This window comes from Amblyomma americanum, chromosome 9, assembly GCF_052857255.1.
Source record: "Amblyomma americanum isolate KBUSLIRL-KWMA chromosome 9, ASM5285725v1, whole genome shotgun sequence".
Classification (NCBI taxonomy): domain Eukaryota; kingdom Metazoa; phylum Arthropoda; class Arachnida; order Ixodida; family Ixodidae; genus Amblyomma; species Amblyomma americanum.
The window spans coordinates 123883294-123908568 of NC_135505.1; the positions used below are offsets into that span (position 1 = coordinate 123883294).

General features: G+C 45.2%; 1 protein-coding gene across 1 annotated transcript in view; it reads right to left on the reverse strand.

Annotated features, from left to right (window-relative positions):
• The window catches only part of LOC144103645 (uncharacterized), a 31103-nt gene extending 8244 nt beyond the window's left edge, over nt 1–22859 (reverse strand). The window contains exons 1-6 of the mRNA XM_077636309.1: nt 22656–22859; nt 22081–22134; nt 15368–16091; nt 6902–6996; nt 909–1178; nt 139–789 (exon numbers count right to left, since the gene is read on the reverse strand). Coding sequence (XP_077492435.1) covers nt 139–789; nt 909–1178; nt 6902–6996; nt 15368–16091; nt 22081–22134; nt 22656–22737 — 1876 coding nt within the window. The 5' untranslated portion in view covers nt 22738–22859. The remainder of the gene's footprint in view (nt 1–138; nt 790–908; nt 1179–6901; nt 6997–15367; nt 16092–22080; nt 22135–22655) is intronic.
• Nucleotides 22860–25275: the final 2416 nt, after the last annotated feature.

Genomic DNA, 25275 nt, shown 5'->3' on the forward strand with positions numbered 1-25275 from the left:
GAAAGGATGCCACAGCCACTGGCGACGGTGAAACAACGGCACACGGCACTGGGCTCGAGATCTGCTGCGTAGGACTTAGGCTGCCGTGCAGGGAAGTGGTCGACGAGGAGCAGTGGCTTTATGCAAAAACGAGCTCACTATGGCAGTGGGGCAGAAGAAGCAAGTCCGGGGCATAGTTGTCAAAATGGGAAGGATACGGTAGGGCTGTCTTGTCTGTTGCGAAGGCACAGGCACTGGTGAAGGTGCCAGGTGGGCAGGGATAAGTGGCAAGCATGTTGGTTGGAGCGTTAGGCGCGACAAGGTGCTGGGGTGGCGTGCAAGCGTGCCTCGCGGAAGGAATGACAGTTGTGCTCACTGTGGTTCGGCTTGAGGTAGCAGGTGAACTTGGGACTAGAAGCGGGTCCGGGCTATGTTCGAGAGAGGGTGCTGACAGTGATGGCCCAAGGGCAGGCGCCACAGTTGGGAAGCAGGGCTGGGTAGGTGCTGGGTAGGAGGTAGGTGCCGTTGCAAGAAACTTAGTTGGCAGAGACCGGGGTATTATTGCATCATAACACCCCGGTAGGAATGTAGTACGGAACGCAGTATGAGGCAGCAGGGTGTGAAGGTGGGCAATAGACCAAAGCGTGCTCATGGGGCACTTGTCGAACTGCGGGTGGGGACACATGCAATGGCGGCGATAGAGGAGACACCAGTGTGCAGAGAACGCCGGCGTAGGAACCAGTGATGGGGATGGTGAAACAGCTCGGGTAGAAAATGCGGCCAGGGGTTGTGGGTAGAGTGGCGTCGAGGCTTCAGAGTTGGGAGCAGGAACAGAGAGTGGGCAGGAGCTCCAAGCCAAAATATGCCGTCAGGTCCATCTTGAAGTAAGCGTACATATTTGGGCCAGGATGCGGCAACCGCAGCTTTGCCAGGAGTCCAGGTGGGAGTTCGCAGCTGGCGTTCTGATAGCCCAGCTGGCTGGCTGGACACATGGTGGGCATGAAAGTGCAAGTCCAGAAGCGCCAGCCACAAAACGAGGTCCTTGGCATAAAACGCGGGCAGGCCAGGCAGCCGAGCAAGGAAGGAGCGCTGATACGGGTGAAGGATTTCACTGGATGTGATGGTCGACGCGAACATGGCCATGAGAAGAAGCTGCTGAAAGCCGGGTGTGAACAGCGGGCGAGCAGCAGCAAGGCCAACTGGAGGGACAGGGCGGGCAGCAGCATAGAGCCGGTGGGGGCGGCTTTGCATGCATCGAAGACGTCTCAGCAAACTTGACGCCAATCATGGGTTTTATCAGATGCTATTAGACGAAAATTCGTCCAAAATCTGTACCTTCAGTACACTGCACAGGCTTTCGCTTATGTCCCGCATCAGAAATGTTTCAAAGGGAAATCAGTCAAGCACTAGATAGCCTGCCTGGCATGACAGTGTACAAAGACGATGTATTGATCTGGTACGCAACAAAGGCCAAGTATGATAGTAATTTGACGGCAGTGCTTCAGGCAATTCATGAAGCTGGCTTCACCCTGAACAAACAGAAGCGCATCTTTGGTGCTCAAGAAGACAAATTCCTTGGAGATGCAACCACAAGGGAAGGAATTAAGACTGACGAAAATCTCATTCAGTGTGTTGTTAACTTTCTACCCCCCTCACCCAAGTATGACGTGCAAAGGTTCTTGGGAGCAATGAGTTACTTCAGGAAGTATATTCCCTGTCTGTAGGAAAAGATGAAAGCTCTGGAGGGTTTACCTCAAAAGGACATCGCTCTTCGAGTCGAACAACATGGCCGTGGAAGATCAAAAAAAGTTTGTGAAACCGAGACTCCTATACTCCATTTCATTCATAGCCGGCAATGCTGCGAAAGCTAGTGCACTTGCTCACGCAGGCTAAGTCTGCGCCCAAAAAGCTGTTTGCCATACAACCAAACTGAACAGAAGCATATCTCGTTGCGACAAACCACAAGCGCCGGAATTTGTGTTACCTCTCGCCACAATTTCACCCTGTGACTCATCCAGGAAAAACTGCACGAGGCAATATGATAAGAGGCTTTCAGGGCGAATCGCTCCAATTAAATATGTGCCCGAAAATTAGTTCACTCAGTGAAAATAATAGCCAGAAGACCAGAACACTGAGCGCCTCTAAGTTTTGACCATGATTTTCAATGCTAACATTTCGTTCTATACCACTCTTAATTTTCATCCAAATACTCAATAATGTTTTCAGAAGAATAAATGATATGTGGCGGAGTGTGGTTCGCGGAACACACTAATTCCGCAGGCTCTGCAGCGTTGCGTTTTATGTATAAAACAGAGTAAAATTGCATGAAAAAAAATGTGAACAAAAGATTCAAGGCGTGAATACAAAGCTGGTAAGAACGAAATCAGGAAGGAAGCGCTATAAAGTAATTCAAGAGTCAGTACCCATGTACTTGAGGCTAGATCAGGTTGCCTTAGAATCAGGAAACACATTGAAGCAAGTACAAACACGGAGACAATTGTGCATCAAACAGGAGCAGTGCAGAAAACATTAAAAATGTTCTGGTAGAGTGTAAAGCCACTCATCCAGATACCTTAGAGAACATAGCCTTCCAGTAGCCTTCGGATTCAGAGAGAGTGAAAGCAGAATGAAGAAATTCCACAAAACATCACATAAATCGAGAACACAGCTTAGAACAAGAAAAATAGAAATGAATAGCAAAAAAAAACAGCAGAATTCAGTCTGAAAGAAAGGAAGGGGCAGTACGAAGCAAATAAAACAATTCACCACTTTTACTTGCTAGGCAAGGCCACCAGCATGATATAAAGAGGATGCCAATAGTTATATATATAGGGGAGATTTCTTGATGTGTGGTACAAACACACATTCCTCAATACATTGTTTTATTGGATAGGAGCATCACGCGATTGGTTGGCATAGCTGGCTGCAGTTACTCTGGAATGTTCTTCCACTGGATACTGATACTCCTCCGATGCCTGAAAAACGAGAACGCAAAAAAAAACAGCAGTTTAATATGGGAAGAAGTCAGGAATTTTAAAGCAGACCATTTAGTCTAATCGAAGAGTAAAATGCATTTTTCATTTCTGTACAGTGGCTATTGAGACGCAGAAAAAGAATTGTATACTTGTATATATTCTAGTTCACTGTACCGGTATGCCATGCGAGCATAATTAAGTAGACGACTTCCGTATACAAAAAAAAAGCCTGGTGAAATGCCGTAACTAGAAGCTGTATGTACCAGTTTTCGGCGTAAACAGGTACCTCCATCGGGTTATGGTTCACCAGCTTCCACAAGTCACGATAAAGCACCACGAACAATGTTATCACATATACTGCCAGAGAATTTATAAAGCATTACCCCTTTCAATGCAAATCTATAGATTGCAAAAGGACTAATTCTGGCATTTGCTTTGCGATTACAGACAGAAAAGAATGCAGACATACCAAAATTGTGAATGGCGCGATCTCCACCAACCTGCTGTCCTCGATAAAACCTGCTACAAGAGAAGTAACGCGTGGAAAGCTCACTGGCGACCGAGTCAGTCAGATGGTCAAGGATGAAGACACACAGCTAATGATTTTACATAAATTAACGCCAACTACAGCTCTTCAGCCTATTCTGTCTACTTGGCTACTGATACAAGTCTTAAAATAGCAGGTTTAAAGGAATAACTCCGGCAGGCTTCAACAAAGCAAATTTGTCAGCTATTGTGGTTATACACTTCTGCGACTTTTATGTTACTGGTAAACGCGTTAACAAGCTCGAATCTTTCGAGACTGTGCGGCGATATTTGTGCAAGCGCACACAAAGACGGACCACGTCTCCACTAGCCCACGCTGCAAAAGTGACGTTCAGATCATCGAACGCATTTCCCCTTAGTCTGCAGGCTCATAGATTTCCTTCTGCAAAGCTTCTTTCTCTCAAAGACTGAAGAGACACAATACCGAACATGTAAACAACAGATTGAGGAACTGAGACAGCCGGTAACGCGCGCCATCGCGAAATTTGTGCGATCGTTGATGCCGCCCGCGATGCAGCTTGCTCTATCATACATTTTACGTGCCTGGTTGGCGTGGGCACGTTCAAATAAGCAAAGAAAACACTGTCAGGATCATGTATACAACTTCAGATAAGTATTAATGAGGCAAAAAGGTTTGTCTGTGCACAAGATATAGTTTACTGGAAACCTTCCAACGCGATCGAAAGCAAAACCAAATTTCGGCCCCGTTGGTTTCGATATCGCATCGCACCCGATGGAGCGCTGCAATGATGGATTTTATATCCGAATTTTGAATTGGGCTTAACTTGCACGTGCGATGGTTTATTCGTCGCAACTGCGTAGTGCGCGAATAGAAACCGTATGTGGAGACATTCCTCCACTGTGTTCAAATTAGGGTGGTTCTAACCACATGCACCCCGCCAACTTTGTGAGTAGTATGTAGTACTATAGTGGTAGTGTTTTCTTAAAGTAACAATAAAAAGAAAGGATAAGATTTTTGCTAGCCCCGGCATCTGCCATCGATACTGAAGCACCTTAGCTGAGGCAGCAGAAGTAAAAGTTAGCAGGCAGAATGGAGACTACCTGCTATCCTTTTTTTTTTATTCCGCTGCCTTTGTTGAGGTTATATTTTTATTTGCTGTATGCGCAGTACTACAGAACGTGTCCAGCTCGGTGCCACCACACGCTAAGCATGTCACGCGTATCCTGAACTCTTTGCATGGCCAGGGCTTTTGTTGCAAGGAGCTGTCAACATGCGAAGAGTTCGTCTGGGCTTGTTTTCGGAAACCGCAATTAGGTACGCAGATATATGCAACGATCATCCTTTGGAGGTACGCTTCGTTACATGGTACGTGTTAAAGTTCTACTTCGGCAGCTGTAATGTATATCGGTGCATTCTTTGTGGAGTTAAGGAGGTCGTACCCTTGGGTGCGAGCAAATCCTCTATGCCCTTTCCCGCAACATACAGAAACTTCCGTAATTATCTGCCGGATTAAAAAGAAATCTGGGCGTATACGTGCAAATTATTGTCAGTAAAAGGCCTTTCCATGCCCTATTCATATATTTTGCTTTTGTATCCTCCACTTATGTTGCATTCACTGGGTTCATCATCGAGATCTAAACTACATCACCAGCTGGATTATTTGCCTTGTCAGTTATGAATTTCTAGTTATGTTTACAATATTATCTAAACATATGGACTCAGAAACGTCGCGAGATGTTTGTACCCATTGATGGTGCTATATTTATGCCCGTAAACTTTACTTTGATAGCATTCTGAAACGTTACGAGGGCGTACCTCAATCAACGTTGCAGTAATTACGTCACATTTTGTTGCTAACGTCGCATGGAAGTTTACAACATTAATTGAGGCAACATTCTGCGTTATTTGGGGAGTTTTATATATGAGACAGTTACTACGCCATTTTCATTACTGCAAACCAATTTTTCAAAAAACAATTTTCATTTCTCTCCATAGAGTACGTACGGCCTCCTTTATCCCACAGCGAAGCGTACATCGATCCAAAAGATCTCGTTGCATAACATACGTACTACGTCACCTCGCGTTTTGTGAAAACAGGTGCGGACAGGAGCCGCATTTTAAAACTCTACGCATGATCAGATCCTTGTCACAAAGTCTCTGACCCATGCAGAGAGCTCAGGATACGCGTGACATGCGTTGCGCGTGGTGGTACCGAGCTGGACGCGTTCTAGTACAGTGCATTACGTAAAAAAAAAGGCCACAATGATTCGTCGGAGTGTAGTTTGACAGAGTGGAGAAGTACCTCCGCATATGGTTTCTATTCGCCCAGTACGCAGTGGAGACGAGTAAACGATCGTACGTACGGGTTAAGAACAATACAAAATTCCGATATGAAATTCAGGCATTGAGCTGCATCAAGTGCGATGTCGAAACCAACAGTGCCGAAATTTGGTTTTGCTTTCGATCGCGTTGGAAGGCCGCAACTGATAGACAGTTTCCAATCGACTATACCTTGTGCACAGATCTAACTTTTCTGCCTCATTAATACTTATTTGAAGTTGTATACATGATCCTGACAATGTTATTTTTTTCTTATTTGAGCGTGCCTACGCCAACCAAGCACGTAAGATGTATGATAGCGCAAGCTGCATCGAGGCTGGCATCAACGATCGCACCGATTTCGTCTGTTTTGTGCGGGTTCAGTTCCTCAATCTGTTGTTTACATATTCGTTTTTGTGTCTTGTCGCTCTATGTGAACAAGAAGCTCTGCAGAAGGAAATCTATGTGCCTTAAAAGCAAGGGGAAATTCGTGCGACCCGATTAACGTCACATTTCCAGCATGCGCCAGTGAAGACGCGGTCCGTCTTTGTGCACGCGTTTCCAAATGTCGCCGCATAGTCTCGGAAGGTTCGGGCTTGTTAATGCCTATACCAGTAACATGAAAGCTGCAGAAGTGTATAACCACAAGAGGGGACAAATTTTTTTCGTTCAAGCCTGCCGGAGTTATTTCTTTGCAACTGCTACTTTTAGCACTTGCATCAGTGGGCAAGTAGACGCAATAGGCTGAAAAGCTGTATATCGGCGTTAATTTATGTAAGTTCATTAGCTGTGTGTCTTCAGCCTTCACCATCTCACTGACTCGGCCGCCAGTGAGCTTTCCACGCCTTATTTCTCTTGCAGCAGGCTTTAGCAAAGCCAGTACGTTGGTGGTACGTCTGTGTTCGCCTGTGTTCGTAATCGCAAAGCAAAGGCAACAATTATTTATTTTGTTAGTCTATAGCTTTCCCGTGAAATGGGTGATGCTTTATGAGTTATGGGCCACTTTGGTCACGTGACCATTTGACGTCATCCCAAGCAGTCCACCGGGTTGTGCGCAAACTGCCCATCGTGGCAGTCCAATCAATGATTAGTCGCGAGAGACCCCCTAAGAACCACGTACGTCTCACAAGCTCCACCGATGGAAGCACCTGCCATCGGAGGGCAGAGGCGCGTTGCAGCCTATGCACCAGAAGCGGAAGCAGGACTCCGAAGTAACTGTGAATTTGAGAATAAGCAATTCTAGCATGGCACACGTATAAAATGATGCAATATCACGCAAACTGACATCATATGATATATCAACCAAAGTAAGCCAGTCAAGATCAAGCAAAAGCATAGAAAATCAAGAATAATCTGTGCAAAACCAGGGGCTAATGGTGCTAACGCACAATAACTCGTGGCTGACTCCAAGCTAAACCGCCCGTGGTTTTCACATGTGTTTTCAGCATCTTTTCTGCATTGAGTACAAGTTCATCTGATAATATATTCCTTCAAGCTACATCTTTAATGAGATTAAATATTTGTTTTGCACAGTTTTCTTTCTTGATTCAGTAACTTTGGTAGCAACAAACGTAAAGAACTTTCAACCTGAAAACTTAATAATTAAGCAAATTATTTCGCTACTATTTTCTACTGCCCGAGCCCCAGACTGAAACTCTAATCCTTGCTATCTCTCTGCTTGATCAAAATGCCATACCTTCCACTGAAAATGAAGATATAATTTTAGCTCAGCACTTGAATAATCACAACCTGATTTATTTTCAGATATACATAAAATGACAATGAATTGTTTTTGATATGACGTACCCTGACTTCATTCTGATTTATTAGATTTTATTGGGTGTGTCTTATGATTTACTTCAATACTTCATTTAGACTGCAATTAATTTTTTCAGTTTTATTTATTTATTACTACCGCAAAGGCCCTTTGAAGTGGTATTACATGAGGGAGGTGGTTGCGTAGAGTAACATTGCTGCATGGTGATTTGAATAGTGAACGGTCAGCATGGAGTACAATGTGGACGGGCAAATCATACCGTTCGTTTGCACTGAGCACAAAAAATGAAGACAGATGTGCCGGCAGGCAGAGGATATATGTGGTCTTTTCATGGTTGATGCGGCTGGACGTGCGGTAGGCAGGGTTGATAACAGACTCATGCGAAACATGATAATATATACATACTTTTTAAGTGTGACGCCGGTTAGTTAAATCTGTGAGATGACCATTGAATTTTAGTTCAGTGACACTTTTCATGACACAAAAAAACAGAGAAGATGAACCTAGTGGCATGGTTTTTTATTGCTTCTAGTGTATAATAGAAAGGGTATTTTGATTAAGGCCCAAATAACACATGCATACTCTATTTTGGGCCGTAAAAATGTTACATAGGCTAATGATTTCAACGATGGTGGTTGAAAGCTAGCAGAGTTTAGAGCTTAGACAGTACGATTTGCAAAGAACGTTCACTCTTTGTTTAATCGTGCTGAGCTTGCACGGCGCATCGTTCTGCTTTCTCAATGCCACCCGTTCCGATGTCGCTCAGAACCGAGCAAAATTTTGTCGTGCTCATCTGTTTTGTATGATGTCTCCGGTTTGTTCTGTAACTGCAACTGTATGGTGAAGTGAGGCGAGTATGCTCTGAGAATCAGTAGAAATGATGCTGTTCTCGATGTTATCTTTTATTATCTTTTCTACAGCCACAAAGAGAGCGTAATGCTCCGCACTGAGATAGCTGTAATGTTCTTTCACAATATTTTTCTACCACGGCACTTCCAACATAGCGTGCCGATTTTTAACGATCAGCATGAAATGCTGTGTATTCCTCGCACTTTTTGTTTGCCAAATATTCTTCTAACTTAAGTTCTTTTGCTGTTCATTTTTCCAGAAAATTTGTAGATGTGTGTTAATGTGAAGTACTATATACAAGATAGGATTATGGTCTGCATTCTTTAAGATGCAATTTAAAATATCGGCACTAGCCTGGACTTTGTGGAACTTATGAAAAACTAGTGCGCCTGAAACTAGTTTCCAGAAATGCTGTCCGAGCAGCCAAATGCTGCTGTGCCCCACTGCCAGTAGGAGAAGCAAGTGATGGCTTGGCTCGGTAGGTGGGCAAGTTGTGTGGTTCCTCGAAGATGCCGTTTTGTTTTATTACCGAACTGAGGAGGGCAGGAGGGTGTCAAGAAAAAAATTTATTACTTAAGTCACAATTATGAAATCTCCAGAGAACATGTAATTTTGCGTGCTGATAGCAAATGTGTAATATAATTTTATGTACAATAAGTCCTTGTATATGAAATTATGCGATATCTTAAGTAACGTTTTGGCACGTGTTTAATGAGAATTCAAGCTATGCAATAACGGTAAAATTATCATCCTACCTGTCGAAGTTGAGCTACAGGATTTAGAAATTCTCACTTCAGATACAGGAATCCATATTTTTCTTCCCATTTATGAAGTAAGTGGCAACATCACACTTTGTAACTCAACATCTACAATAGGCAGGATAATACTTTAACCTTACTGTAAAGATTTATGTGAGGAAAAGCCAATAGCACGCATTCTTAGCAAGTTCTCTGCAGAAAAAATTGCTGAAAGCCCTCGGCAAAAAGCTACGTTAATTGTGCAAGAAATTGTTTAACATAAAATTAAAATACAGATTTGAAATCAGCACATAAAACCACGACAAAACTGCAACAGCAACCATCAAAACAGACGCACAACTCGCCCAGCCATCTGTCCAGAATATTGGTTGCTTCATCGTTAGACAGGTGAGGCAGCCTGTGGGATCAGATACTTTGCTCGCATCTGTAAAGCTGTACTCACAGCCACCAGCAGTTTCTCTGTAATTACAGAAACTGCAGGAGAGCACTAATGTTTAATTATGCCTCAAAGAACAAAGACCATTTTTGTACCTTGTGAGCGATGTTTGTCCGTGATTAGGTCGGTACCTTGCATACAGGTATTTTTTTCAATAAAACATATAAAACACAAGCCTCTGCAGATGCCGACGTCAGTTGCATATGTGATAAACAGGAGTTTGTTATAACATAGCAGTTATCTTGGTTCTGATGCAATGCAGTTTTTCATCAGACACATTCCAAATGAACGTCATTCATTGCAGTGACCATCTTTTCATTAGGAAAACTCGGCACTGCTATGCAGTTATTGTTCTCTTCTTATTTTAGATTAGGATACATTCGGAAGATCACACGGCAGAGTGGAGGAACACAATTACCAGCAGTAAACACATGAAAATCAGTACAACTGTTGCCGAGTGCTTCTGAATTAGACGTGTCCCTAGTACGGGCATCTATAATCAGTACTAAATTTTTGTCATTCACCCCATATTGAACTTCGCAACCACGCTGCTTGTGTGCTCAGTTTAGGGTATATACTAAGAATCCGAAAAGAAATGCCCCGAGTCAAGTTTGCATCCCATAGGCTGTGGTGAACAATTCCTTGAAAGAAACTGGAGCTTGTTTTTAGTTCAGTTTTGAACTGTTGTTAATGACGTGTGTTCAAGGCTTGAGGTACTTACAGTGCATATCATTCAGCTTCCAATATTATCCAAGGTATTCCACGTGCTTCTCACTTGAGCCATCTGAGTACGCACTCCCTTTAATGAATTCAATGTTAAGCCGTTTCAAAACACATTTTTTTTCTGCATGTAAACCCTTTCTCACATCTGTTGAAGATGAACTGGGAGTTTTCCATAGCTCCTCTACATTCCTTTTCTCTGTTTGATGCCATTTAGGTTTTTAAAGCAATATTTGCAGAATCAGTGCCCCTCTTCAAAGAACACATATTGCTGGCTCGATAGTGGGAAGCACTCTGGGTTGCTTCTTTCACTTCCACTGATACTATTTGACCGCCTTGCAGGCATCAGCTGACAGCAGCATATAACCACGGCACTGTAACATTGACCAAAGCTCACAGAGTAGACTGCATTGATACCCGATTATCAACGTTAGGCTTTTCTCACTCAGTGTTGCATGCAATGATGCACCACACCCACAATTCGTTTTTGTTTTCTTGAAGTGGAGCCTTTATCGACAGATGCAGTTGGTGATATAGCTGCACGCAGGTGGGATGTGCATAGACTGACAAGTAAACCAGTGCCCACTGGTTCCTGGAGCCCAAGTGGAGAAAAACCGCCCCTTTTATTGTCCCTTTATTGCCTCTTTTATTGTAATTTTCTCTAAACCAAGCGATTGCCACTACAAATTAAAAAAAAACATTATCCTGTGCACCTTGGGTTTCATGGACTGTTTGCCTCCTTCCTTCTTATATGTATATATATATATATATATATATATATATATATATATATATATATATATATATATATATATATATATATATATATATATATATATATATATATATATATATATATATATATATATATATATATATATATATATATATACACATATATATATATATATATATAACAGATATGACCCATGCCAAGACAGTTAACGTTACCACGGACTAGCGGTTAAGCTCAGAAACTGAGTCTACATGTCTAGGATATTTGAAGTACTTGCAACTGGGCTTGTTGGTGCATATTCGTGAAAGGCATAAGAGCGCAAACTGGCAACACGGATGAGGAAGGGAACAGGACGAGCGCTTGGCCTAACAGAAAGGAGCCTTCTATCATCGGCCCCACTTTTGCTATAGGCACATCCGACGTGCATGAACTACAATGCACCATGCTATAGGCAGGATTTTTACACAATAGCTTGTACTACCAGTGACACCTCGACTCAACCACCCCCCCCCTTCCGTCAGAAACCCCATGCGAAAGTCAAAAAGTGGGCTTTCCCGCATACCTTAGTTTACCAAGAGATAGTGGAGCTCATGCTAGAAGAACTGTGAAGCCGATGAGATGAGCGCTGTGGGTGTGGGCGTTAAGCATCTATGACATTAAGAATAAAACAAGAACTGCGGGCTTTCACACTGCGATTGTTCGAAAGAGGTGGTCGGCCATTTTATTCTCATCACAGGGTATAGGTGGGAAGGTACACCAACAGAATTGCGCAGGAGGTGCAAGCCTCGCAGCGTCCAAATGTGACCGGCCCACATGATAAATGACGTGAAGGCAATGCCTTTGTACTGTTTTCCTAACATTTGCTGCTTGACTTATTTTTATTGATAATACAGAGGGCAAAACTCATGAACTGTGTGTTTCGCATCTCCCAAAGGCACTGAGATGAGGAAGCCAAAAAATGACAATGAAATCCTACGAGTTATCTGCACACTCTGATGTTGACACCTTTTTTAAACAAATGTTATCAGTAAATATCGCGTGCTCAGCCTAAAACATGCTGAGACCGTATTCCAGGGAGGTGTTTTGCCGTCTCACCTGCTCAGGTATTGTGCTTTTTCCACACCTGTAATAAAACAAAAAGCAACTATCTTTTCAGTGTCTGTCAGCATTGCAATGATCAACCAGCTGAAAGCTTTCCAGACCATGTCAGCAGTTGCATGATTCACTGGAACAATAAAGCTCTCAACTGCACTAGACAAAGCAATGCCAGTTTCTGAACATACAGCTGAGCAGCAAACGGTGATGCATGAGTGCACCTCGTCACACTGCTATCACTTTAACATACAACAACGCACATCTACTCCAAAACTGTGCTGCATTCATGTGTCATCTGCTTCTGGATATTACACCAATGGTAAAACCTGTCCCAGAACATGGTGTTGCACACATGCTGACAAGACTAGGGGGCCTGCTTTGTGCATTATTACACCGCAGTATATTTCACATGCAACCACCATGGCGGTTCAAGGCTAACAGCAAGATCCCTCTCCTCTGGTTCTGCTGTGTAAGGGATGTGGTGGTATGTGTGGGAGCACTAACTTAACATCACCCATGGTGATGAAGCATTTACAAGCTTAGAGGTGTATGCTGAAAATAGTCACTCATGCATTGTGTGAGTCAGAAACAATTCCTCTTGTGTCAATGAAATTTTAAAACAACAAATGGGATCCCTGTAAGAACCATGACCATAATGATGCTGCATACCCGCTCTTCCTCTGAACATGAAATCTTGAGCCAGAAGAACTCAAAAGCACCCAATTTGCTTTTTATGCACTCAAAGAGAGGGCATAGTGTACAGAGTTGGCACTGAAAGTACTTTATTTTATGGGGGTTTACTGCCGCGAAAGAAATCAGGCTATGCGAAACGCCGTAGTAAAGGGCTCCCAAAATTTTGACCACCTGGGGTTCTTTAATGTGCAGTGACATCAACAAATACACAGCCCTCTAGAATTTCGAACCCATTGAAATTGGACTGATGCGGCGAGGATTAAGCCCACGTCTTTCGTGTCAGCTGCCAAGGGCTATAACCACTAAGCGAGCACTGAGCTTAGTAATTGCGACGTGCTTTGTAATCATTCTTTGAGTACACAGCTTAAAGTGTATATGCCGAAACTTCAGTAATATGAAAGCATTCAAATATTTTTAAATATAACAGTTTATTTCATTCTTAAATCAGAATCATCCTTTCATTGGCAGAAAGATTTTTATCAACACCAACTTTTTAGCTGTCCTACAATGTAGGATATTAGGCAGATTCACAACCTGCCAACCATTTGACATAGATTCTAGAATGGCATTTCTCATCACACGCGTCATTTTCCTTGTAACAACGAACAGAAATGATTAGTTTTTATTGCAGAATTACAATGTATTTGACGGACACAAATTTAAAAACTGGTGTCCAGAGAAGATACCCCAATCTTTCTGGACATCAAAATGCATAAAAGTAAACAAACTCAAGACAACCCATGCACAGGAGAAGGTTACACCCTCTTGAACATACGCTGGCCGGCAAGAGTTTTTGCTAAATAAACTTTCAGTTGCTCCACACGATGTCCTGCATGTACAACCTGAGGCATATATTGGTTAACTGTGCTTGAGCTTCAAAGAATGCAAGTGCAAAGCATGGGGAAGACTGCACAATGTGCAAAAAAGGACAGGGGACATTCATTTGAAAATCACCTAAAAGGTTTGCTCATTGATCTTTATTAGAATTAATGAATGCAACAGCAGGTAGATGCACAGAGGTTGGGAAAATGAGAAGTTAGAAGTTTACTCCAAAGCAACCAACAAAACAACCACAAGTTCTTGTACTAGTGGTAATGCACTGTTATCAGACAAAACAGCTTCGTTGTGGGGAACAGCACTTCATATCACTTCACTGTATGACCTTAAAGGCTCCCGGGATTGGGGGTGTTACATAAGAGGTGGGTTACATGTATAAATCAGATTTAATAAGCAAACAAAACACGTAAGGGACATAAATTATTCCCTGTTAAATATGGTCGCTAAACAATTCACAAATGTTGATGAAGAGAGTCTTGACAGCAATTCTTAGCTGGATGCAAAGCACAATGATGTCTAAGATGCTTTAAGCATAGCACAAAAAAAGGAAGAAGCAGCTTTTATGAAGCAGGCTAGCCAAAGAACTGCGCTACTTTTGAATTTTAATGAAAACTATGTCAGTTAAGCAAATTTGACATATAGCCAGAATAAATTCAACATTTTTTAATAGAAACTGGAATAAAATACTATGTGCACTAAGCAGTTTCACACAACTGGCCTAAATTATGAGCTTTTTATATTACACTAAGAGATTACAATGTTTTTCGAAGGAACGAATCAAAGTATTTTTTGTCAGCAGCCACGACCCTTGTGGCTTATTATCATGAACAGCTTATGCAAATAAAGGAGGCTTTCTCAAGTAACACACATAACAAAGCTGGCACAATGTAAAATGGTCACAAACAGCTGGTATTCTGACAGACAAAATAAATTAAAAACGGTGAAGAAACAATGCTCTGCAAATATTGTGCCATTTATATAGGGCAGCGACAGTGCCCTCAGAATTGGTGACGCAGATATTAGTGAATTGTTCTGTCGGCCCTCGTTCCAAAGAACACAGAACTCCTTAAGACAGCAAACTAACGCAAGACATCATTTTGAGGCTGGACACCTAATCCTCGTCTCTCATTCCTGCCACTAACACTGCTTTAAAAAACACACAGATTTTCACAGCAGCAGCTTTTCCTGTGTTATCATAAAAACAGTTTTTGTTGAGTGATATTCACGAGTGACTTTATAGTTCAGGTCGCAAAAATTATCCCGCTCAGGCTTCAAGACTAAAAGAAATTGTGCGACCTTTCACTCCCCAAACTGTCTTCACTGAGGCAGGGCAACAACTAGTGCTAGAAAATAATAATCGGTACAATGTTTTTGAGAGTCGCTCTCCAACAAGTTATGCCATCCACATACGACCGTGATTTTATTTCCAATGACGCAGCTTAACGAGCATAGCAGGCACACTCTTCATTTTCAGGAAAGACGAGTGGCAGTGTGGGTGTTGTGCAAGAGAAAAAAAATGTCATTTTCTGGAAAGTTTGCCACAATAAATAAAACATGCTAATGTAATTAATGATGAAGGTTAGTTACCAGCACCTTTTATGGGGTATTCAGCTAGAACCTCGTTAGCAAGTATACAAACTGGTAGTAAGCAAAACACATATACTAGGGGCATCATAGACAATTGCTATTTTTTATGAATAGCTTTGTTGTGGCATTTCAAAGCAAGCCTACGAGTGAATGCCTTTTGGCACAAGTCACATTGGAAAGGCCTTTCGCCCGTATGGGATCTCTCATGCCTTAAAAGGCCAAAATTTGTCGTAAAAGCCATGGGGCACAGCTGGCACTGAAATGGCTTTTCACCAGTGTGGGTACGGATGTGCTGCACCAGGTTCTGCTTCAGAGCAAAGCTGCTACCACAATGGTCACAATTGTAAGGACGCTCGCCTGAGTGAGTGCGCTGGTGTGCCTTGAGATTGACCTTTTGTGCAAAGCTGCTTCCACAGTCGTTACATTGGTATGGGTGGTCACCTGTGTGAGTGCGCTGGTGTGTCTTCAGATAGGCCTTTTTTGCAAAGCTGCTTCCACAGTCGTTACATTGGTATGGGCGGTCGCCTGTGTGAGTGCGCTGGTGTGTGTTCAGATTGGTCTTTTGTGCAAAGCTGCTTCCACAGTCGTTACATTGGTATGGGCGGTCGCCGGTATGGACTCGGAGATGCACCACTAGATCGCACCTTCTTTTGAATCGCTTGCTGCAGTCGGTGCATTCATGCAGACTATTTCCTGTGGGTTTACCCTTGTGGTTACCCATGCCGGACGAGGTAGAGTCCATGCAGCGGCTCACAAGATGCCTTTCACTGGTTGAATCTTGCACGGGAGGTGTGCCATGGGCGCCCTGTGTGACGATGGAACCTGTGTTGTACAGGCAGAGCACTTTAAACAAAATGCAAGAACCAAAAATCCACAGTTCACTTGGAGTTAGGAGAAAAGTTGAATGTGGAGAGTACACTCTTTAAAAGCTGTGGATATTTATCAGAAATCTTATTCCACACATCACGCACAAGGAGAACTCAGGCCTGAAAAAAGATCTCTACACTCAATTCTGCATGCAGGCAAAAAATCAGTTAGCCTGCAAAAAATTTTATCACTGCCAAAAAATAGGCCAACTTTTGAATTCATCCATAGTTGGTGCATTTGATCTTTGCACTTACATTACTGGCATTAAGAAAAACACTGTACGAACTCCACCCAAGTGGGCTTAATACATAAACAAGTGGCAGTCAGCTATACTTAGCCCAATGCACAATGCCATTTTTTGTTTTATTTGTTCCTGAGACAGTATCTGAGGGGGCCAAGGCTAAAGTCCAAAAGCCTGGCAGGGCCTTGCTTCCATGTAAAATTTCTTGCATCAATAAACAGAAATCACAGCAGTGACTGTTCGGTGAGTTGTACACATAAGACAGAAAGCAACTTTCCAGAATATTGCCACCTGGTGTTCTCAGGTGGCGCTGAAGTGTCTTCGAAGACGTTGAAGTGTCTCGCGCTGGCTGGCTGGCTGCTTGCTGTATTCTGCTGGTTAGCGACCTGTCTCCCTGTTTTCCGTTACATATTTTGGTGTAGGCACTGGGTAAAGATCCCTGTATATGTCTCATACTCCTCCGGATACCCTGGGCTCCAGTCCTTCGCTAGTGAACACCCCCGTGCACCGTGCTAGCCGGAGAAATCAAGGCCTACCTCCCGAACACGGGCTTTTGGAGTCTGCCAGAGCACCCACCCATCGACCTGTCATGCCAGCTGCTGCCTACTACACCTTGCAGAATCCGCGACTGCCCAAACCATTCCACGGCAGTCAGCTCGAAGACGTAGAGGACTGGCTTCTCGAGTTTGAACGCGTGGCCTCATTCAACCAGTGGGACGACGCCGCTAAACTTCGAAACGTCTTCTTTAGTCTCGAGGATGGTGCACGTACCTGGTACGAAAACCGAGAAGACGCCCTAACATCATGGCACGAGTTCCGCCGACGCCTGCTGGAGACCTACACCAGCACGGATCGTCGAGAACGGGCTGAACGGGCTTTGCAGTCTCGCATTCAGATGCCGAATGAGACTGTAAGCATGTACGTGGAGGATATGACTCGGCTCTTCCGGCGAGCTGACCCGGCCATGCCCGAAGATAAAAAGGTGCGCCATCTCATGCGCGGCGTTAAAGAGCAACTTTTCGCTGGCCTCGTGCGCAGTCCACCTGGGACTGTTGCTGAGTTTCTCTCGGAGGCGGTCACGATGGAGAAGATGCTCTTGCGGCCGGTACTCGCCGCTTCACTTACAGAGCCGCTTCCTGCCTTCGGGGCTAACCCTGGTCTTCTCCGCGACCTGATCCGCTCCGTTGTGCGCGAAGAGCTCCAGGCGCTTTTCGGTGCTCCCCTGCCGACGGCCGGCTCTCTCGCTAGCCTGGTCCGCGAAGAGGTTCAAGCCTTGAGACCTTCGTTCCCGTCCGTTGACCCGCCGCCTTTACCAACGGAGTGCCGTCGTCCAACGTACGCTGAAGCCTTGCAACGTCCTGCGCCCTCTTCGGCGCAGTTTCCTCCGTCCAATCAAGGCTCGCTGTTTTCCGCACACCCCGACACGTACTACATCGACAATCGACGATCACCCCAGCGGAAGACGGACCTGTGGCGTGCTCCGGATCGGCGGCGTCTCTGCTTTCACTGCGGGGAACCCGGTCATCTGTATCGCCAGTGCCCGTATCGACAGCTTGGGCTGCAGGGGTTCCCTATCGACATGCCCCGTCCACCAAGAGGTCAACGACCCCGGGAGATCGAGGACTACGTAGCCCAGCAGCGCATGGCGACAATTCCCCAGCGGCAGTCTCGGTCTCCATCACCACGCCGACCTTCGCCACAGCCCCAAAGCTCCTCCTGGATGGCGCAGAGACGGTCGCCAAGTCCCCGCCGGGAAAACTAAAGAGAGCGACCTCAGGGGGCGAGGCCGCTGGCAATCGATACGAACAAGACCCCCCGACAACGCGAACAGCGACCGACCGCGATTTAAAGGCAACGACTGCAGTACCTGAACTCGGAGATCGATTCTCGTTGGATATACCCGTGCTTCTCGATGGCTATAAGGTTAGTGCTTTGGTGGACACTGGCGCTGATTTCTCGATTTTAAGCGGAAAGCTAGCGGCGCTTCTTAAAAAAGTAATGACACCATGGTCCGGCACGCAGATTCGCACGGCTGGCGGACATGTCGTAACTCCGCTTGGCCTATGCACAGCAAGAGTCCAAATTCGCAGCTCCACATTTGTTGTCAGCTGCCTAGTTCTACCGAACTGCTCCCGTGACTGTATCCTTGGCGTTGATTTTCTCCGAGAGTATGGAGCTATTATTGACCTCCGAAAGCGCACTGTCACATTTTCTACCGAGAAAGCTGATGTTTACTCCGAGGACTGTCCACGCCGCGCCGCCCTTAGAATATCCGCCGAGAGCGTTTGGATTCCGCCACGCGCCAGCGTTTTTGTGAGTGTTCACTGCGACGGACTACGTGAAGGGACAGCGGTCGCAGAGGGCAACCTGTCCCTTTTGCTCACCCACGGCATCTGCTCAGCGCGAGGTCTCATCCATCTCCGCGACGGCTGCTCTGAGCTCCTGGTGACTAACTTCTCTAACGAGCCCCGGCACCTTTTTCGTGCTACTGCCATCGCATTCGCCGACCCCTTAGCGGAGGTTTCTGAATGTTTCGCGTTCGAAGCTGTTAGACCTGTGCGCCCATCCCTTGACATCAGCCCGGACCTTTCGGTGACTCAACAGCGAGAACTACGTGCCCTCCTACTTGAATACTCCTCCTGTTTCGCTTCTTCGTCGAAAGTCCGGCAAACGGCTCTTCTCAAGCACCGCATCATTACGCCCGACGATGCCCGCCCCATCCATCAGCAGCCGTACCGTATCTCACCGAAGGAGCGTGAGGCGATCCAAACGCAGGTGAAGGAGATGCTTTCAGATGGAATCATTCAACCTTCCAGCAGCCCCTGGTCTTCACCTGTCGTGCTGGTGAAGAAAAAGGATGGGACACTCCGCTTCTGCGTGGATTATCGGAAACTGAACAACATCACCAAAAAAGACGTCTACCCGCTGCCTCGTATCGACGACTCGCTCGACAGACTTCGTCGCGCCCAGTACTTCTCCTCCATTGATTTAAAGAGTGGGTACTGGCAGATAGAGGTCGACGAGCGGGACCGCGAAAAAACGGCGTTCGTGACACCCGACGGACTGTACGAATTTAAAGTGCTACCTTTTGGGCTATGTTCAGCGCCGGCAACTTTCCAGCGGATGATGGATACCGTTCTCGCTGGACTAAAATGGCAAACTTGTTTGGTTTATCTCGATGATGTCGTCGTATTTTTCGAAACCTTTGCCGAACACCTTGAACGCCTGAGGACAGTATTAGATGCCCTCCGATCGGCCGACTTAACGCTAAAGCCCGAGAAGTGCCACTTTGGGTACAAAGAGTTGAAGTTTCTCGGTCACCTCGTGAGTGCCGATGGCGTTAAGCCCGACCCCGAGAAAACTGCTGCCGTCGCCAACTTTCCTGTTCCTGCAACAAAGAAAAGTGTGCAACGTTTTTTGGGTCTGTGCGCATATTACCGCCGCTTCATCGCCGACTTTTCAAAGATTGCCGCACCCCTGTACCACCTCACGCGCAATGATACACAGTTCGTGTGGGCTGCCGAGCAGCAGGAGGCTTTTGCCGAGCTGCGCAGACGACTGCTAACATCCCCTGTTCTTGCGCACTTTGATGAAGAGGCTGAAACCGAAGTCCACACCGACGCGAGCAACGTCGGCCTCGGCGCCGTACTCGTCCAACACCAAGGTGGCGTGGAAAGGGTCATCGCGTATGCAAGCCGCACGCTTTCTCGCGCTGAAACAAACTATTCGACCACAGAAAAAGAATGCCTTGCGGTTATGTGGGCAACCATGAAATTTCGTCCGTACCTCTACGGCCGCCCGTTCAAAGTAGTTACCGACCACCATTCGTTGTGCTGGCTTGCAAATCTTCGCGACCCATCGGGGCGCCTAGCCCGATGGAGCCTCCGCCTCCAAGAATTCGATTACACCATTGTGCACAAATCTGGCCAGACGCACGAAGACGCTGACGCACTCTCTCGCGCGCCCGTCGGGTTAGCGGATGATAGCATAGAGGACGAGAGTGGTTTTATTGGAGTTGTCAGCGCCTTAGACCTAATGACCCGCCAGCGAGCTGACCCAGACCTGCGACCTATCATTGATTATCTGGAGGGCCGAGCTTCTGTCGTACCCCGACAATTTTCTAGAAACCTGCCGGCCTTCTGTCTCCGGAACGGCATTTTGTTTAAGAAAAACTCCAGCACTGTTGACCGAGCGCACCTCCTCGTCGTTCCGGCAGATCTCCGCGCCGATATCCTTCTTGCTTGTCACGATGAGCCGACCTCCGGCCACTTGGGCTTTGCCCGCACACTTGCACGCGTGCGCCAGGCGTATTATTGGCCCAAACTTTCTCACGCCGTCCAGCGTTATGTCAGAGGCTGCCGCGATTGCCAACGTCGTAAGGCGCCTCCTCTCAAGCCAGCGGGCTTGCTCCAACCTATTGAACCCCCTCGGACGCCTTTTGATCAAGTCGGCATCGATCTTCTGGGCCCATTCCCTGTGTCATCGGCCGGTCATAAATGGATCATAGTCGCGACCGACTATTTAACAAGGTATGCGGAAACTAAAGCGGTGCAGCGCGGTATGTCATCTGAGATCGCCCAGTTTTTTATGCAACAAATCGTGCTGCGTCATGGCGCACCGTCCCACGTAATCACTGATCGAGGTACGGCGTTTACGGCACAGCTCATGCGCGACGTGTTCGAGCTCAGTCACACGAACCATCGCAAAACTACTGCCTATCACCCACAGACGAACGGGCTCACAGAGAGACTTAACAGAACGATCGCCGACATGATCGCAATGTACATAGACTCGCAGCACAAAACCTGGGACGAGATTCTCCCGTACGTCACATACGCTTACAACACGGCCACCCAGGAGACGACCCGATTTACACCATTTCGTCTGGTCTACGGACGTGACGTTCAGACGATGCTGGATGCAATGCTTCCATGCAGCACTGATGACCACCCACTCACGCCAGACGCCGAGCAGTTCGCTCAGCGCGCCGAGGAAGCACGTCAACTTGCCCGTCTTCACATTCAGCGGCAGCAGGGCACGGATGCACGCCGCTACAACCTCCGTCATCGGCACGTCGAATACCATCCGGGAGACCAAGTTTGGGTGTGGACCCCGGTACGCCGCCCAGGCTTGTCTGAAAAACTGATGTGCCGTTACTTTGGACCGTACCGAGTTTTGCGCCGCGTCACCGAAGTGACCTACGAAGTTCTTCCTGACGGGACTGTGCAGCCTCAGCGTCGTCCACCCCGCTCTGACGTTGTGCACGTTGTCCGCATGAAACCCTACTTCACGCGGTAATGGATAGTACGCTCAGTGTTCTGCTAGTTTTCGCGTGGGACACCTTCGCCCACCTCCCTTGTACATTTTTGTGTGCTTGTGCTGTTTTTTTTTTCTCTTTCCACTGCCCATACTGCAACCCCGCTTTTGTTTTTCTTTTTTGGAGGGGGAGTAATGCCACCTGGTGTTCTCAGGTGGCGCTGAAGTGTCTTCGAAGACGTTGAAGTGTCTCGCGCTGGCTGGCTGGCTGCTTGCTGTATTCTGCTGGTTAGCGACCTGTCTCCCTGTTTTCCGTTACAATATCAAGGGCACATATAATCGTCATTCACCACAGTTCAGTAAAGTGAAGCTTCTGTATCCCTTCATCTATTCATTCAAAGAAACTCTTCAGGAAAGCATATATGGAGAGAAAGTGCCGATTCTAACCTGGCGAGTTCTGTCCAGAGGGTACACCATGCTTGTGGTCTCTGGAGCTTAGACCTGCATGTGAAAACCAAATTGCATCCATAGAGACAAAAGATTACATGTGTAACAGCTCATATGGTATGTGCATGACAATGTAAATCCATATTCACAGTGCAATAAAATCTTGTAAAACAGCCTTTCAAGATTGTGTAAATTCAGTAGAGAGACCCTGAAAAGAAGTGTTCCAAAGCAAACATTCTTGACTTTTAACCCTGCATGCAGATGATTACTGTCCCTAAGGTCAGGAAAAACTGACAATTGCCTACAAATTAGAGACCTATCAGAACCAAGTCAACAACCATTACACTGAAAAATGAAGTTGCACGTTTACTGGCTTCATAGGAAGGACAGTCTACAGCAGTGACTGTTCGGTGAGTTGTACACATAAGACAGAAAGCAACTTTCCAGAATATCAAGGGCACATATAATCGTCATTCACCACAGTTCAGTAAAGTGAAGCTTCTGTATCCCTTCATCTATTCATTCAAAGAAACTCTTCAGGAAAGCATATATGGAGAGAAAGTGCCGATTCTAACCTGGCGAATTCTGTCCAGAGGGCACACCATGCTTGTGGTCTCTGGAGCTTAGACCTGCATGTGAAAACCAAATTGCATCCATAGAGACAAAAGATTACATGTGTAACAGCTCATATGGTATGTGCATGACAATGTAAATCCATATTCACAGTGCAATAAAATCTTGTAAAACAGCCTTTCAAGATTGTGTAAATTCAGTAGAGAGACCCTGAAAAGAAGTGTTCCAAAGCAAACATTCTTGACTTTTAACCCTGCATGCAGATTACTGTCCCTAAGGTCAGGAAAAACTGACAATTGCCTACAAATTAGAGACCTATCAGAACCAAGTCAACAACCATTACACTGAAAAATGAAGTTGCACGTTTACTGGCTTCATAGGAAGGACAGTCTCTAGACAGGCTTAAGAACTAATGAGCGTCAGTTATGTTTAATGACACAAAACATTGATACAGCCATCATTTCATTTTTAAACCAATTAAAGCCATTGAACCGTGCAAAGGCAAAGAAACTTTCAGAGCGTAGCTACCCGTAAAAATGTCCAGGTTACAGCTGCCAATACACCCAACACAAATTTCTGCCTCCATCGTCTCCAATAGGGTAATTAATCAAGTCAGCAGAACCACATCTAAACTGCACACTACTGATTCTTGAGTGCAGTTAGAGCATTCCATATTAACTCGTTTAATGCCTGCACTTCCAATTTTGGGACGAGGAAAAAGTGAAGAAACAAGTTATGACCGCATTTAACAATGCACTTCTAAATGCTGATCAGTTCATCAATGCACTGTTCTGAGAAAGGTTTAAGGTTACCAGCTTTGCTAACACCATGGGTGGCACAAAAGAAGCCCATCTCTGGGAACACACTGATAAGGTGAAGTCATCGTAACAGCGAAAGTGGGAGCCGAGGATGACAATAGTGAATTTTCATGACGCAAGGGCAGGTCTGGCCAAATAGCAGCCCGGCATCATGCACTTTCCTCTAAACAAGTTGGGGTAAAACACCCATTTCCAAGCATTCCACCCAGCAGAAGCCAGGGACAAAGCTTGTGTATTGTAGCACTGGTGGATACCCAGTGGCACTGAGAATCCAACACCGCACATCCTACGTGTGGGGTGCATGCTCCAATGGTTAGACCACCACTGTAGAGGCAGTGAACAGGGCGACAGGTTGTGAATAATAGTGCGACTTGTCAGCTTGTCATCAGCTTTTGCATTATTCTTAGCATAATCGCAGCACTACACTGGTTTTACAGAAATTTTGCGATCTATGAAGGCTTGACTCATATAAGGCCCTAGTCGGGCAACCAAAGAAAGAACACTGCGGGTCATCAAATCTGGTAAAAAGTGTTCTACCTTGAGAAAACAGATGTGCATAACAAACAGTATTACAAGAAAACTAAAAAAACTTTGCCACAGACGATCCCATACAGCTAAATTTAGCCTGCTCTTAAAAATTCTTAAAATGGGATGGAAGATATCATAATACACAAAATGAACACAGCAAGAAACACTGTTTTGAAATAGTAATTAATGCTATGCCCATCACAAAATGAGGTCATTCACTTGAGACCAACCACAAGGAGTCATATTGCACTCTTTAGCAAAGCCATAAAAATGGAGCCCATAAAGCAGTGAACAGCTGCACATACAATAACATGTAGAATAAACCACACAATACTGATAGCACAAGTTTTGAATAGCTATAGTCTTCACAAAGCCCCAACAGTAGACAAAGCAACAGTGTGTAGTATTGGAGTCAAGGCCATAGAGCACAAGAATGAAGATAAAGACTGAAGAGTCATACACAGATGCACCAAAAGGCTAATTATTCAAATGCATGCAATTTTCACTTTTGACGTTTCAGATTTGAAAAACAAAAACATAGCATCAGTGAAAAAATCAATGTGCATGATTAACATAACTATCACACAATGTCCACCATAACTGCATTTTGTGCTCCTTCATATGTCACATTAAGTTTTTCACAGTGACCATCACCTCCGTTCTGGAGATCTTGTCTTGGTCTCTGCATAAAAAGATGGGTTCTGATTCGCCATATTTTACACCAAAAATAAGGGCGCCATTTTCTGCAATTTGCATTTTTATTTGGGCATAGTATTTTGCAACCAGTGATTTTCTTTTATCAACGATATTGCCAACATGTATTTCTTAAATCAACGATATTGCCAATAATATTGAGTGTAACATAAAACTTTTCGCCGATGATTGCATTCTGTACAAAACTATGAAAAATCCTGATGACCACTTTATGCTAAGCAGCTCTCTTAGCACAATTGTTGAATGGTGTAAAACTTGGCAGATGACATTAAACAATAAAAAATTTGTTTGCATGACAGTCACCAGGAAAAAACAGCCATATAACTATGCCTACAGTATCAAGGAATCAACGCTTTCAAGGGTTTCTGAACATCAATACCTAGGGTTAACTTTAACTTCTGACCTAAGATGGGAGGCACATATAGCCAATATTACCTCTGCTGCCTTGCGAAAGCTGTTCTTTCTTAGAAGATGCCTACGTCTGGCCCCTCAAAACACCAAAATGTTTGCCTACACTACCCTCGTAAGGCCAATTTTAGAATACGCAAGCACTGTTTGGTTC